Source organism: Podarcis muralis, chromosome 2 (assembly GCF_964188315.1).
Source record: "Podarcis muralis chromosome 2, rPodMur119.hap1.1, whole genome shotgun sequence".
NCBI lineage: Eukaryota > Metazoa > Chordata > Lepidosauria > Squamata > Lacertidae > Podarcis > Podarcis muralis.
The window spans coordinates 6450678-6465879 of record NC_135656.1 but is presented as its reverse complement, the minus strand read 5'-3'; the positions used below and the strand labels follow the sequence as shown (position 1 = coordinate 6465879).

Genomic DNA, 15202 nt, shown 5'->3' with positions numbered 1-15202 from the left:
TCTCATCCTGTGCTTTCTAGCCACGGGTCCAAGCCTTTGCCCCGCTGTTCCCCCCAGAAAATCCACTCTTTAGTGCTAAATTGGAGCAAACATCAATTTGGAGAAAACCTGATGTTTGCTCCGATTCAGCAGTAAAGATCGGGTTTTCCCGGGAGAAGTGACAGGGCAAGCGCATGTCTGGTTGAGCGCTTAGCCTCACCCTTCAACAGCCGCTTCAAGCAATCACTAGGGATCAAGCCATAGCCCAGGGACCTCCTGGTGTGCAAAGCAAGCAAAATAAGAGCTGACTTACGTTTCTGGGAAGAGGCAAGTGCCTGAGGATCTGGAAAAAAGAAAGAACAGGGGTTCTGGACTACCAAGGCACAATACACATCTCCAGGCCATGACTGGTTTGTAAGGTGGAACAGATGCCTGCTGGGACTAAAGTAGTGAGTTTTTAATTTAAGATTAAGATCTTAAATACTTTGGGTGAAGATCTATGGACTTAACTTACTTTCCAGGGAGCAGTGTGCTTTCTAATAGTCAGCAGAGGGCTTACTTATCAACGCCCTTGATGTACTGGGTGCTTTTAGAGATTATGCTACTACACAAGCAATGGTGTTCTACACCTCTTTTAAGTCTTTATTTCATGGTTTTTTTCCTTTGTGTGTTCATGTGTTTATTAGGATTCCAGTGCATAGCCTATTTAACTGCTGATGACCAATGGTGTCATCAAGAATATTCTGAAATAACTGGGCTGAAAACTTTTGTCACTGAATGACACTTTCAGGTGTTGACTACATCTTTTGATATCTTAAGGTGTTATTGTGATTCCTGCCAGGAAATACAGCTTGCATTTTGCGTTAATAGAAATATTCCCAACCCTCTCTAGAAATTTTCCCATCCCAAATCCAAGGAAAATTAAACTCTCACAAACAATGTCCATTTTGTTGTAGGTGTGGCTCGTCCTGCATTTAGATTTACATTTTTTGCTGCCACTGCAAATATCCCCTTCATCCAAATGTTGGACTAGGACCTGGGAGGGAGAGCAGAGCTCATTTCCCCACTCAGCTGTTAAGCACATTAGATGACCTTGGGGCAGTCACTGTCTCTCAGACTAACCTACTACACAGAGTCCTTGTGAAGATTTTAAAAAATCATTAGCATTTTGAAGTAGTGGGAAGGTGAAAAATCTTGAGCTCCTTGGATTGTAATAATTACAACAGAAATCTGAGGATGGTTCATATATGTGAAGGCAACCCCCAAATCTATTCTATTCCATGCATAGCTTGTCTGGCTCTCTGCTGGAATGCTTGCTGCTATTGTAAAGTAGACTTCATAGAACGTACTTCGAACGAAAAACATAAAAATGTCCCATTTTCGGTTTGTTATTTCATACTTTATTTTTATTTCATAAAATTTATATACCTCTTGAGGGACGCGGGTGGCGCTGTGGGTAAAAGCCTCAGCGCCTAGGGCTTGCCGATCGAAAGGTCGGCGGTTTGAATCCCCACGGCGGGGTGCGCTCCCGTTGCTCGGTCCCAGCGCCTGCCAACCTAGCAGTTCGAAAGCACCCCCGGGTGCAAGTAGATAAATAAGGACCGCTTACTGGCGGGAAGGTAAACGGTGTTCCGTGTGCGGCTCTGGCTCGCCAGAGCAGCGATGTCACGCTGGCCACGTGACCCGGAAGTGTTTCCGGACAGCACTGGCCCCCGGCCTCTTGAGTGAGATGGGCGCACAACCCTAGAGTCTGTCAAGACTGGCCCGTACGGGCTGGGGTACCTTTACCTTTATATACCTCTTGATTGTAAGAAAAAGCCTCAAAGCAGCTTACAAAAAAGGCTTTTCAAGTAACCAAGGTGACTTGAGTTGCCTAAATGCCAAATTTACTCTTCTGTTTCATGGGAAACTGCCGTAACTATTCGGAAGGTGAGGGGAACAGGACTTACTGACTTCCTCTTTGCCTGACAGTCTGAGCAGTGCCTCATAGGAAATCCCTTGGCCATCATACAATCGCCGGAGCAAAGATGGAGGAGTCTTATAGAAGTCTGAGCTCTTCTGTTGGAAAGAAAGGAGAAGACAACTGAGAAAGAAGTACCAAAGCTCATGTGGCAATGTATCGGCTAAAATCTTCCCCAAACAAATAATTCCCACTGTCACCTTCAATAACTCTAACATGGGCATATCAAATTTCAATGAGAAGGCAGTTTTAAAAATATTACTTTTCCCAATCTGTACCAGGTATGTAGCAAAAGAGTTGGTTCAGCGATGGCCACTGCCACCTTTTTGTGGGAAGAGCTAAAGAAATAACTGTAGAATTCAGCTCACGATTAAGGGGAACTAAACTGCTACATGGCTTTAACTGTACACTAGTTTATGGAGAAAAGCATTAATGCAAAATCTAGTAGCTGAGCTCACACACAGTATAAAAAATGTTTTTAGTCCTCTGTTAGCCTTCTTTTCTAGTCGTTCCCCCAGAATGCTCTCAAACCCCAAGCTTTTCTCCATCTTCCTCTATACTGCATGCTCATTGCTATTTCGGAACTTTCCCTCACAATCTGTGTATTCAAAGCTATTCCACATAATGTGCTGGGATATGCATCCACCAATCCCATTTTCTCCCTATGGCTAGGTTTCCCTGGAGAGGAAAAAATTGCAGGTTTGAAGAGCAAGCTCCCTTCTCCTTTCCTCCCTGGCACATCAAGCGCTGCCTCTGTGCTTCGACATGCCCATTCCTGCTGTTCCCTCTGGTCACAACCATCATAGTCCAGAGGGTGCTTCCTTACTCCAGAGTCCCCAGAAGCCCAGAAGAGAAGACAAGGCCAAACTTTATCCAGCCTGCTGAGCAGCAGTGAATCTGTCAGGAAGATTTGCCTAACAGTGCTTGCTATAAAAACCTCATCTGTCAATCTTTCTTGCAGCCTGGTTCCTATGCACATTATTAACCTGGAAGAAATTAGCAATTTGTTCATTGGAGCTTAATGCCAGGTAAATGTGCAACCTCTAAGCTACTTGCACAAGGGGAAATGAGGAGCTCACAGACTCTATCCAGTGCAAAATATGAGAATGCCTAATACATAAGGCTGTGGTGGAAGGCTGTCTTGGAGATGGGTAAGGGAACAGGGGGATCTTCCCCAAACCAGTGGGAACAGCATGCTAATCAGTACCTGTATGTAGCAAGACATGTGTGAAACAATAGGATGTTTAGTGCTGGAAGAGCAATTCCTCCCCATTCCCTGGGAAAGGGGGTAGGGATTCAGAACATAAATTTTAAATAGATATGTTGCAAAGTTTGACATGCACACCTCCCAATCACTTCTCAAATTATTAATGTAGCTATGTGGGATTTTGGATTTTGCAGTTGCTTTACATGGAATTCTCTAAATTCTCACTGGATATTTTTGAATACTACTGAATGCAAATCAATATGAAGACTTTTGAGTCTCATTTTTTCAGATTCCAGGATAGGGTGGGGGTGAGGAGGGAGGCATTGTACCGGAACTTTCACCCTCTAAAATGGATATTCAGAAAGCTTTGCTGGCACAGATACAACTGTCTCCATTCAGCTCCCACCCTGTTTCTGTTTCTAGGCAAATTGGACTTGTCCCATGGACTTCCAGTTGCTGACACCTACTCTAAAGTTTTGAGTTCTATATTGGTGTCTTTCTTTCTTTATTTCTTTCTTTCTCTCTCTCTCTCTCTCTCTCTCTCTCCTACTTCTGCATTCCTCAGTTGAGCTGTTGAGTATAGGCATATAAAAGGCCGAGTGATTTAAAGAGGCCCATACCTCTTCTGTCCTACAACAATTCAGAGAAAACCTCTATCTGAAGAAGCATAACGGAAATTACAACCAGTATTTTATTCTTCAGCATTCAGTGTGGAGCAATGGACAAAAGAAATAATTGTTGTCAGATTCCTGTCCATCCGTGAAATCAACTCCTGGGAAAGAACGTGTGCTCCCGTTAAAGCCAGATTGCTACAGAATCCCCCTTCTGATACACTGCTGCCATTACTTGTACAGTAGGCAGGACCCTGATGACCTGCCTCAATCTGAGAAAGTCCATGCGCTGAGCTGCTTTCACTGCGAAGAGAAATTTCCTGCTTCAGAGAGTGAGTTGCAGTGGGAAGAGAACCGTTGAGATCCCAGCAGCAAGACTGGCAAGGCAACACATCTCACAAGGAAACAAGGGCTAAGAAGTGGGGAAGATACAATTCCGCAATGGATCTCTTCAAAACGATTTCTATATTGCTGACCGCATCACTGAGCAATTGAGGAGGAGGACACCTGTGTAGCTACCATTCAGGTGTGTCCCCCTCCCAAGCAGGAAAGCTTATGAACACCTAGAAGAACCTCTTATGAATGCTACGTAGTACGTACATAGTGACACAGGAAATATGATACAATGGGATATAAGCCTTCCGGGGGGTGGGGAGGTGCTCCCTATGTGTTTCTGTGATTGATAGTGATACGGAAGGAACAGGGGGGGGGGGTACCCATCCTTCCCTACCGCTCCCTGAAGGGGTCCGAGGCGATGGCCCCTGCAGTGCCCAGCCGGCCTCGAACCCTCAGCCCCCGCACCATTGCATAGGCACCACACTGTACCCCTGCCTTGTAAATAAAAGGCTCTCTTTCCTGTCTTCACGCGGGCGGAATAAGCCCCATCTTTCCTATGCCTTTCTCTCGCCCTATTCCTAACGTGAGTCTGGAAAGCATTGAAACCTTTAGAAATTGATATAAAATCAACCACAACTCCGATTTTCTCCATCCTGGTGACATTCAACTCAGTTTCCTCTGGACTCCATGTTGCTACCCCTACCTCCATAATCTTCAAGACGACAAGTCACGTACACAGGAACTTCTTAATCCTGTCAGATCGTCCTGCCTAACCCTTCCTCCGGGCAATACCAGGTGGCAGACGATGCATATCACTGTCCCATTGTCCTGCCACCACCGGTACTCAAGAAATGTTTATTTATGTATATCCCTCACTCTGCACATTCCCCCCTCCCTTGTCTTAAATGTTAATCAGTGTAACCCCACCTCTCTGTAAACATATTCATGACGTGTGTAATATATTCATGATGTAATCCATGAAACCCAACCTTCCCAAAATGTATTCATGACGTTTCGTGCACTGTATTCTGGGACTTGGAGGGAACTTTTAAAAGTCTATGTCGCCCCATTCTCGGGGTTCAATCTCGCCTTGAACCTGTTGCGCAATAAACTTGGATCTTCTACAGTTTGCTCCTGCGTCCAGCTGAGCTCATTTTCTTCCGCAGGGACCCACGGACTTAGTCCGATGAGCTGGGTGGCAGAGCAGCCTCGCACCCAGATTTTGCCGTAACAGATGGCGCCCGAACGTGGGGCTTGCGGTTCTCCCGAGCTGCTGACTGGGGGCCCCGAAATCTTCAGCCGGCTCCGGGCCATTTTGCCTGGGAAGACCCTTTTGGACCCCCAGCCATCTCCCGGGCGGTAATCGAAAGCCCTAGGAGTTCAGCCGGGGAGCAAAAGAGGGATCCAGCCGGCTTATTCATCGATCCCGGGATCATCATAGAAGACGCGTGAGTATAAGGAAAAGGAAAAATCCAGTGCACTGGTGGGAAGGGGGTGGAAGTCTCCTGGCAACTGAATTCTCTGCCCTCCTCTCTATCGCTCCTTCTCGCCTGTCTCTTGGTCCAAGTGGTGAGAGAGACCGTGGACCGCTGCTCAACCCGAAAGGGGGGTTCTGAGCTCTATCTCTTTTCCTTAAAATCTCCAGCCAGCCGCACCAATTGGGAGCCCGAAAGTAAGACGGAGAGACCCGACTTGAAAGATAGCCGACTCTCCGCAACGGGCATCCCAGTTGAAAGCAAGGGGTTGGAGCTCTTTTTCCGATCTTCCCGAGCGTCCTTCCTAGGGGGCAGGAAGTGGTCTTGCTTTCTATCCCAATCCCAGCCGCACTGGTCGGAGCCACGTAACACGTGTATCGTGCGTGAGCCCGCTTCCAAAAGCAAGGGGGATTTTCAGTTCGAAGTTCTATCCAGGGATCACCCGATCTGGCACCGCACGGCGCGGGCGTCCAGTAGGGCCCCTTTTCCTGAGATTGTGACGATAGATAAGGAGGTTGCCAGGAGGGATAGCCCATGAGGAATTGGGCGGGATCGGCAGAGTGGAAAGGGACCCCAGGTTATTGATTAAGGAAATCGGAAGGAAATATGAAATACCGGATAGCTAGAGCTCTTTAAAAACTCTCTCAGAAAGTTGCCAAGCGACTGATGACCCCTCTTTTCCTATAAATCCTCATGTTAAGTATACCAATCTCCTAGACCTACCAATCCTCACCGACCCCTTCTCTTTCCCTCTTTCTGTCTAGACACGCGTGAAACATAAAGGGGTACCCCGTCAACCAAGCGTTGTGAGCCCTACCAGTTTGATTAACTGGTGGTGTGTTTGAAGAGGCAAGGAGGCTCATAAAACCATGTGGGACCTTCCTACTAATTTCACTTAATGAAGCCAAAGGTAGTGGCCCAACTCCTTGCAATAACCAACTAAAGGATGAGAATATATATGTTTACATGTTGTCTGTTATGTGTGCTGTCTGTTAATACATATATGAGAATATGTATGTTTACATGTTGTCTGTTATGTGTGTTGTCTGTTCCTTCTGTCTCTGGCAGACTGCCTTTCTTAAGTGTGCATAGTTTAAACTGCAAGCTTGCTTCAAAAGTTAAATCTAAGGAAGCCATGCTGGATCTTAGCAGTCCTAAATAAGACAAGATGAGAATGAAGTGTGCAAATGTTTACCCCACCTCTTGCTTTGCCCCAACTTTTGAGATCGTGAGTCTACAGTCTTATTTTGGAAGGTGCTGATAACCAAATGTTTCTGCTGCAAAAGCCTAGTTGAGCCAACTGCTCTCTCAAGCTAAAATGCAGTGTATGTACTTCATTAAGCATATGCCTATGAAGGTATGGTGTTCCTTCTAAGAAAATTATGTGAGTCCAGTTTTAACTTTGATTTGGTTGGACAGAAGAGTTATTGTAAAGCTCCTGATATCAGTCTCTATAAGACGTCCTGGCCTCTTTTCTTAGAAAATGCCCCCCTGTTTCATTCTGTCTCTTTCAGGTTTTTTTTTTTTTTTCCTCTTCTTCTGTGCCAGGTAAATTTACTTCCGAGTAAGCTTCCTTTAAAGGAAACTGCAAAGGTGGGGGGGCATAGATTAGGCTTACTATTCCTCTGCAAGTTCAGGAAAAATTGTTCACTCTTGTATTCCTTTAAATCAAATCTATGGCTGTTTAAACTATGCTTTATAAGAGATCCTCTCCCTATCTTAGGAAAAATGTTCACTTCAGTCTTTAAAGATAATTTATCTAGGAACTTTCACTCTTTAGTCTAAGGAAGTAAACTCTCACTCAAACTAGTTGGGTACTTTTATTTTCCTCTTCCTTAGTACATGATAGGCGCATGGTTTGTGATAGGCGCATGGCTTGTGATCTCTTCCCCAGTTGTGTCTGTGTACATAAGTATGTGTGTGTTTCTGGTAGTACAAATCTTGCTATGAACCCTGTATTTTAGGGTTGGACTAGATGACCCCAGGTCCCTTTCAACTTTCCCAATTTGTGGCTGATGAGTTGAAATTCAGCCCAGATTTGCTCTTTGTTTTTTTAAAAGGTGTGAGGTGAAGCCATGATGTTTGAAGCAGAACTGGTGATATCAGGCATTTAAGTGATTACAGTGTTTATCGTTTTGTCTATTATTTACAAAAATCAGACTTAAAAGTCCACTCAAAGTTTAAGCACATACAAATGAATAATCAAGTAGAATTAGCCTTGACCAATCCTGTAAATAAAGGGCAGGAGAAAAATTTGTCTGCGAATGGTAAGGCTGAACTGACTGAGAATGTTTAAAATCCTATGAATTCTGACTGGCCATTTTTACTCATAAATAAGAGAGCGGTTGATTGTTCCGCGAATGACCAGATAAAATGACCAATAATGATAGCCCTTTCCTGTACATAAAGGAAGCAGTCCCTTTGCTTGGGCTGAAATTGCTAGCTTTGGTGAATACTTGAATTGCTGAGTTTCTCTTTTTTGCTTTAAAATCTAACCCTATTTTTTAAATCTACTCCTTACCCTTCATTTCCTTTATTCAAATGGTAATTTTGCCAAAAGATGCAACATTTCAATAGTATAAAAGGTTTGCTGAGACATGAACTCCACACATGCACAGAGACTAGATCAGCAAAAAAAAAAAAAAAAAGGGATAGGAAAAGAAATGAGAGAGAGAGAGAGAGAGGAAGGAGGGGGAACTGTGGGGGGGGGGAGGGGGAACTGTGGGGGGGGGAGGAGGTTTTTTTTTATGTAAAACTTGGAACCATTGAGAGAAATCACCCTTAATGTGTCCCAAGTTTGAAATCTTAACATGCCAAATTCTTTTCACAGGTAAATATCAAAGAATTCCACCCCTCAATGGGATTAAAATCACAGACTTTGTTTGTCTGCATTTTAGGAACAGCATTTCCTGACAGGCTTCTCACATGAAATAACTTTTCCTTTTAACAGGATATGTGAACCCCGATAACAAAGTGTTTGTCCCCTTTTTTCCTCCCACAGCGACTTTCTTTCTATTCTGTGAAACAAGCCTGAATCTCTTTGTGGCTTTGACACTTTTAAAATTACAAATAATCTGTTTTCCATTTATTTAATCCGTTTTTCCATGATGTCTATGAAGTTAATCGAAGCACAACCAAACATTGTTTGTGGAATGGTATTTGTTTACCTTTTGCCTGAGCATTTCTTATTAATTCTATCATTTTGGCTAGTGCAAGGTACTTGCACAATTTTAAATTAAGTTTCCCCCCATTGTTTTCCCAATTTTTTCAGTCCAGTAGTAATCCGTGTGGTTTTGATAATATCTTTGTATTATTTAATAATAATTCTTTTCTAAGTCTGATGTCTTTGTGTCAAGTCTGGTTTCATCTGACTGGTAATCTATTTTTTTTTTTTCTTCCCTTTTTTTTTTACCTTTGTATTTTTACAGTTCTCTTTCTAGACTAACCGTGTTTTAAGTCCCCAAAACCCTGCCCCCTTACAGGATATCACTTATACAGATGTGCAATGATGAAAAGCGGCAACAACCCCTCCCTCAACTCGGTTCTTCGCGATCACAAGACCTGCACAACAGACGCCAGAGTGCCCACAGCTATCTCTTTCAAAGGATGTAGACTGACGGGGAAGAGTTGAATAGCGAGGACATTTTTTCACTTGAACCTCAAGCCTCGGTGCTCCAGGGATTCAAAAGATACATGCGTAAAAGATCACAATTATGTCAATATGCAAATGATATTTAATTAGTTGGTTTTGTGTATTATGTGTTATTATGTAGGAATGTTGAAGTGTGTCTGATTATGTGTTATCTCCACAAAAGAAAAATTTCTGTGTAATGTAACATACATAACTATGAACAGCAGAAGGATATGGCTTACACCCCAAGTCTTCATGGAGGACTCCCATATATTACAATGCTTTCCCATATATTACAATGCTTTCCAATAGAGCAGACTATACTTAGATCAAGTCAACTGATGATCATATTTCCTTGTCCCACCTGGCACTCTGAAGAGTGCCAACCTTCCCTACCCATTTATTTATGCATTCAATGTTTTTCTATATATGAAGTTCCCAGATTTTACTATTTCTTTCTTTCTGTTCCAGAAAACTATTTCAAATCTTTTCTATGATTTCCCTGCATCTCTTGCAGATTCAGTACTGTCTTCAAGTAGCAATTGTTCTGCATTTATTTACTTATTAATCTTGGTTTTCATCTATAGCTGCGAAATTAATCTACCACAACCAAGTGTTATTATCGGAACCATATTTTATCAGATAGATTTGAAGCAACACTCCTTATTATTATTTGAGATGTTTTGATTAGGATGCCAGATGAAATTGGGTGTAGATCATGTCAAAATTTTATTTATTTATTTGAGGACACGACTACCATACGTAATATTATTATTGGTAACAAGAAAATTGTATATGCCTTGATGTAGCAAGAATGGTCCCTTATAGAGTTAAATTGACTCATTTGGACAAATGCCCCCTTAGGAATGGCTTTGGTTTTAACATATTGGTTTTGAAAAGTTGAGAACCATGGGGCAAGATAAATTCAAATTGGACTCTACCGGAATTGGGCACTTGTATCCAGGCTGCAACTAGCTTTTGGTCCTTTAAGAGCAAGTGGACAACTTTCCATGAGTGTGGGACCAGAGCCTGCAATAATGAAAACCCTATAGAAAGACCAAGGTGAAGACATATCTCTCATGATGTGTCCAAGCCTGGTCAGCTATGGTGGTTGCCAGGCGACATGGTTAAATGAAAGCCCTGAGGGGATTCAGCAGGATGTGTTACTGTACCACTATGCCGGTGTGAGACCACAGAAGAGCTAGCTTGGCACCTGAAAACACAAAAACGGTGGGGCTAAAAAGCAAACTGCATTTTTTTTCAGTCAGTAGTGGACCTTCCTGCTAAATGTAAAGCATACACCACTATTGAAAGTGTTTGAAAGAGCTAGGGTGCCACAAGTAATTTTATTCGTCCGTGTTGTTCCCTCTTTTGCTGCCCACTATTCCCACTCACAGGGCACCCCTACATTCACCGAGATTTAGGGTGCGGAGAAAAGATTTGCAAGTTCTTGCAGAACTTTAATGCAAATCTATCTCCGAATGGGGGACTGATACGGAAGGAACAGGGGGGGGGGGTACCCATCCTTCCCTACCGCTCCCTGAAGGGGTCCGAGGCGATGGCCCCTGCAGTGCCCAGCCGGCCTCGAACCCTCAGCCCCCGCACCATTGCATAGGCACCACACTGTACCCCTGCCTTGTAAATAAAAGGCTCTCTTTCCTGTCTTCACGCGGGCGGAATAAGCCCCATCTTTCCTATGCCTTTCTCTCGCCCTATTCCTAACGTGAGTCTGGAAAGCATTGAAACCTTTAGAAATTGATATAAAATCAACCACAACTCCGATTTTCTCCATCCTGGTGACATTCAACTCAGTTTCCTCTGGACTCCATGTTGCTACCCCTACCTCCATAATCTTCAAGACGACAAGTCACGTACACAGGAACTTCTTAATCCTGTCAGATCGTCCTGCCTAACCCTTCCTCCGGGCAATACCAGGTGGCAGACGATGCATATCACTGTCCCATTGTCCTGCCACCACCGGTACTCAAGAAATGTTTATTTATGTATATCCCTCACTCTGCACATTCCCCCCTCCCTTGTCTTAAATGTTAATCAGTGTAACCCCACCTCTCTGTAAACATATTCATGACGTGTGTAATATATTCATGATGTAATCCATGAAACCCAACCTTCCCAAAATGTATTCATGACGTTTCGTGCACTGTATTCTGGGACTTGGAGGGAACTTTTAAAAGTCTATGTCGCCCCATTCTCGGGGTTCAATCTCGCCTTGAACCTGTTGCGCAATAAACTTGGATCTTCTACAGTTTGCTCCTGCGTCCAGCTGAGCTCATTTTCTTCCGCAGGGACCCACGGACTTAGTCCGATGAGCTGGGTGGCAGAGCAGCCTCGCACCCAGATTTTGCCGTAACAATAGTGAGGCTCCTCCAGTGCCAGATCTACCCATTTTGTCATAGAGGGTAAAAGTGGGCTCTGCCTCCCCCCCCCCCCCCATGAATAAACATCATATAAACTTCCACATTTTGCTTACTGTGGGGTCAGATACAAGTCTTTAAAAGTTTTGAGCAGATTCAAAACATAGCGAAATCTTCAACCTTTGAATTCATCATTTCCAAATACAATCTTATAAAAATAATACTCTATCAATATGGAACCGAATGGTGCTTAACGAATCATTTTGGGATGCAAAAGTTGGTGTTGCAGAGCTTATATTTGTTTCTGAAATGTAAAAATCAGCAGACAGGTTTTGTGTGCAATAGTATCTAGACTTTGTCTAAAACAACTGCCCTTGACTTCCATTGTTTTTGTACATATTGCACATCCCCAGTAGTATTTAATTAAAATTTGTTTTCTATTTTCTCTTCACAGGTGCTATTATTTCTGACATTGTGATCTGACAGACATTGCATCTTTTGACATTGTGATTAATATTTGTACGAAAAAAGGATATGTCTGTGGTACTGACAGCCTGAGTGCAGAACTTGGCAGTGTAAGAATTTCAACAGCATATTTACTACAGCCTTCATAGCATGTAGAAACTTGAAGGTGAAGAGTCAGAAAGTAGAGTGGGACTCTGCAGGGCATCCACCGTTCAGAAGGCAGGAGTATAATGCCTGAGCTCTGTGAGTGCAGCTTTCTCCTGATTGAAGTGCAGAGTGTTTGAGGACCGGGACATTCGCAGGGAAACCAAAATGCTTGTTTACAAAGCTATTGTACTACCAACCTTACTGTACACTCGTGAAACATGAACCACCTATAAACACCATCTTGAACTCCCTGAAAGATTCCATCAACAGTGTATCTGAAATTTTTTACACATCACTTGGGAAGACAGGCAAACTAATGCCAGTGTACTGGAAGAAGCAAAGATCACCAGTGTTGAAGCAATGATTCTTCAACATCAACTTCGTTGGACTGGTCATGTTGTGTGGATGCCTGATTATCATCTTCCAAAGCAACCACTCTATTCCAAACTTAAAAATGGAAAGCGTAATGCTGGTGGTCAACAAAAGAGGCTTAAAGATTCTTTCAAGGCAAATCTTTTAAAAATGTGATATAAACACTGGCAACTGGGAAACACTGGTCTGTGAGTGCTCCAATTGGAGAACAGCCTTTACCAAAGATGCCATGGGCATTGAAGATGCTAGAACTCAGGAAATGTGCTAAGAGGAAGGCATGCTTGGCAAACCCTCACCCTGATCAACTTCCGTCCGGAAACCTATGTCTCCACTGTGGAAGGACGTGTGGATCCAGAACTGACCTCCACAGTCACTTACAGACTCACTGTTAAAACTGTGTTTATGGAAGACAATCTTATTTGGCTATGAGTGATTGCCAAGGAAGAATGCCTTGTATTGCTCTCAGTGGGAAATGATTTCCATGCCCTTCTCCTGTGCAATGGCTTCTGTCATCCCAGACTTCCCCCCTCCACACACAAAAATCCAAATCATGTGAGAACCAAGTTCTTGGAGTAAATATTGGCCATCAAACTTAAAGGTTCTGATGTAAAGAAAACACAGCCTTTAGGCACAAGGCTCTCACTTGTACATCTCCTTTGATAGCCAACAGGCATCCTGGACAGGTAGCACTAGAATGTCTGCAGATTTTGATGGATATGAAGTTCCATCCTTATTTCCCGTAATCAAAGCATAATTTTCAAGTGAAAAACTTTGTCGATTACATCTACCGTTAGTTACAGAATTTAAATCTATCTTGAAGAATAAAGCGGGGGCAGGGCGGGGGTGTCCTCTAATTTAATCTGGGTAAAACTTCTGCCTATGCTAAGAGTGAAGTAATTCCAGGAGAGAGAAATGTGAAATTGGTCCGAAGGTCAGCTGCATCCAAAAATGCGGAATTGCTTCGTGAGAGCCTTAAAGCTACAGTAATTTGAGGCTTTTTCTTTTCTCTTTTTGGACAGTAAGGATGTGACAGGAAGAGAAGGTGATGGGAGAGGGTTGAATTGGATTTCTCAAAGCTTTTTTATCCTCAGCAGATCTGATTCAGATGGGATTTGACAAAAACAGCCACTTAAAGACTCCAGCTGGGTCTTGTCTACAAAAGTAATTTGCAGAGCAGAAAGCTCTTTTTAAGAGAGATGGCGGGGGGACCTCATCTTCTTTTTAACTTCCCCTTTTCATACCTATGAAAGAATGCCCCTTTTACATCAGATTAGAGACCACCTACACACCGAAAGCCTCTTCAGCAGACTTAGAATATGGAAATATGATTATAGTTTTGGCTACCAAGAAGGTGTTCTACCATGCATGTTGCTTCCAAATGCCAAGAGACTGTGTGGCCTGCTCCATGCATTCAGCACCACAAGTAGATCAGCCTTCACTGACCTGTCCAGATGTTTTTGGACTACAACTCCCTGTCAGCATCACCCTTGAGCCAGTGCCACCGACCGGGCTCAACTATTTCAGCCCCGACTGGGCCGGGCGAACTGGGGTAGCACTTCCAGAGACCTTCTTCTGCAGGAACAGGTCTAAGTGCTGTAGACTCACAACTCAGAGCTGTGAGCACCGAACTCACTTCCAGAAGACAGCTGTGCCCAGCAGAGTACAGCAGAGCATAAATCACTCGGACGACAGTGCTGAAGAATATCTTCTTTTATTCACTAAAAGCTACTGTACTATACAAACTATATACAAATGGAGACTCTGGACTGCACTGAGTGTTACAGCTGCTTTCTGCAGCGACCTTATCTACACAGAGATAACACCCAGTCTCCCCTTTTGAAGTGAGGCTGAAGCGGAATAAGTAGCAAGCACAATCTGCCCCCTCCTCTCTGGAAAATCAGCAGATTCTTGCAATGGGAGGGGTGAAATATTCTCACTCCCATCAGCCCCAAACAACATGGCTAATAGGGATCGTGGAAGCTGTAGTCCAATAACATCTGGAAACCACAGGTTCCCCAGCCTTGTCCTAGATGATATACAATAGTGAAGCTGCCATTATCTCTGCATGTGAAAGACAGCAGTAGAAATTGTTCTCTCCAAACTTTCTGCTTTAGCTTTGAAAACAAGACAGCTAATGATCAAGTTCACAGATCTCCCTCAACCTCTCATTAGCCAGACATCTAATTTTATACTAGATTGGAGCTGTTTGGTTACGGTATTTTAGGGACTGAGAGATTTGAGTTCCACTAAAGGCTGCCTTCATGACCTTGGGCAAATGATTTAATCCTTTGATATCTTTATAAATGGGGAAAAGTTGTGGGGTAAACATTTCAACAATGTAATTTAGTTGCAAAAAAAGCGAAGAAAGCCAAAAGTATGAGCCTTTGAAGCCAGGATCTTGGATGGTTTTATACTTGCTTCATTTCACGGTGAAGCTATTTTAAATAATTTCTCTAATATGTAGAAATCAACCTCTTCGCACATGCAGATGCACTGAAGTGCTCGGCTCTCAAGCCATCGCTTGGCTACCAAGAGACCACTGGCTCATGGAAGCTCTCATTTCAGACTGCAGTGGGAGAGATGTTCCCTACTGTGAGGTCATTATCGCAGACCAACATTTCATTCTCCACAGGATGTATAGGCT

General features: G+C 43.4%; 1 protein-coding gene across 1 annotated transcript in view; it reads right to left on the bottom strand.

Annotated features, from left to right (window-relative positions):
* The window catches only part of TAC3 (tachykinin precursor 3), a 35881-nt gene that overhangs the window by 6525 nt on the left and 14154 nt on the right, over positions 1 to 15202 (bottom strand). The window contains exons 3-4 of the mRNA XM_077923816.1: positions 1929 to 2037; positions 293 to 322 (exon numbers count right to left, since the gene is read on the bottom strand). Of these exons, the coding sequence (XP_077779942.1) occupies positions 293 to 322; positions 1929 to 2037 (139 nt within the window). The remainder of the gene's footprint in view (positions 1 to 292; positions 323 to 1928; positions 2038 to 15202) is intronic.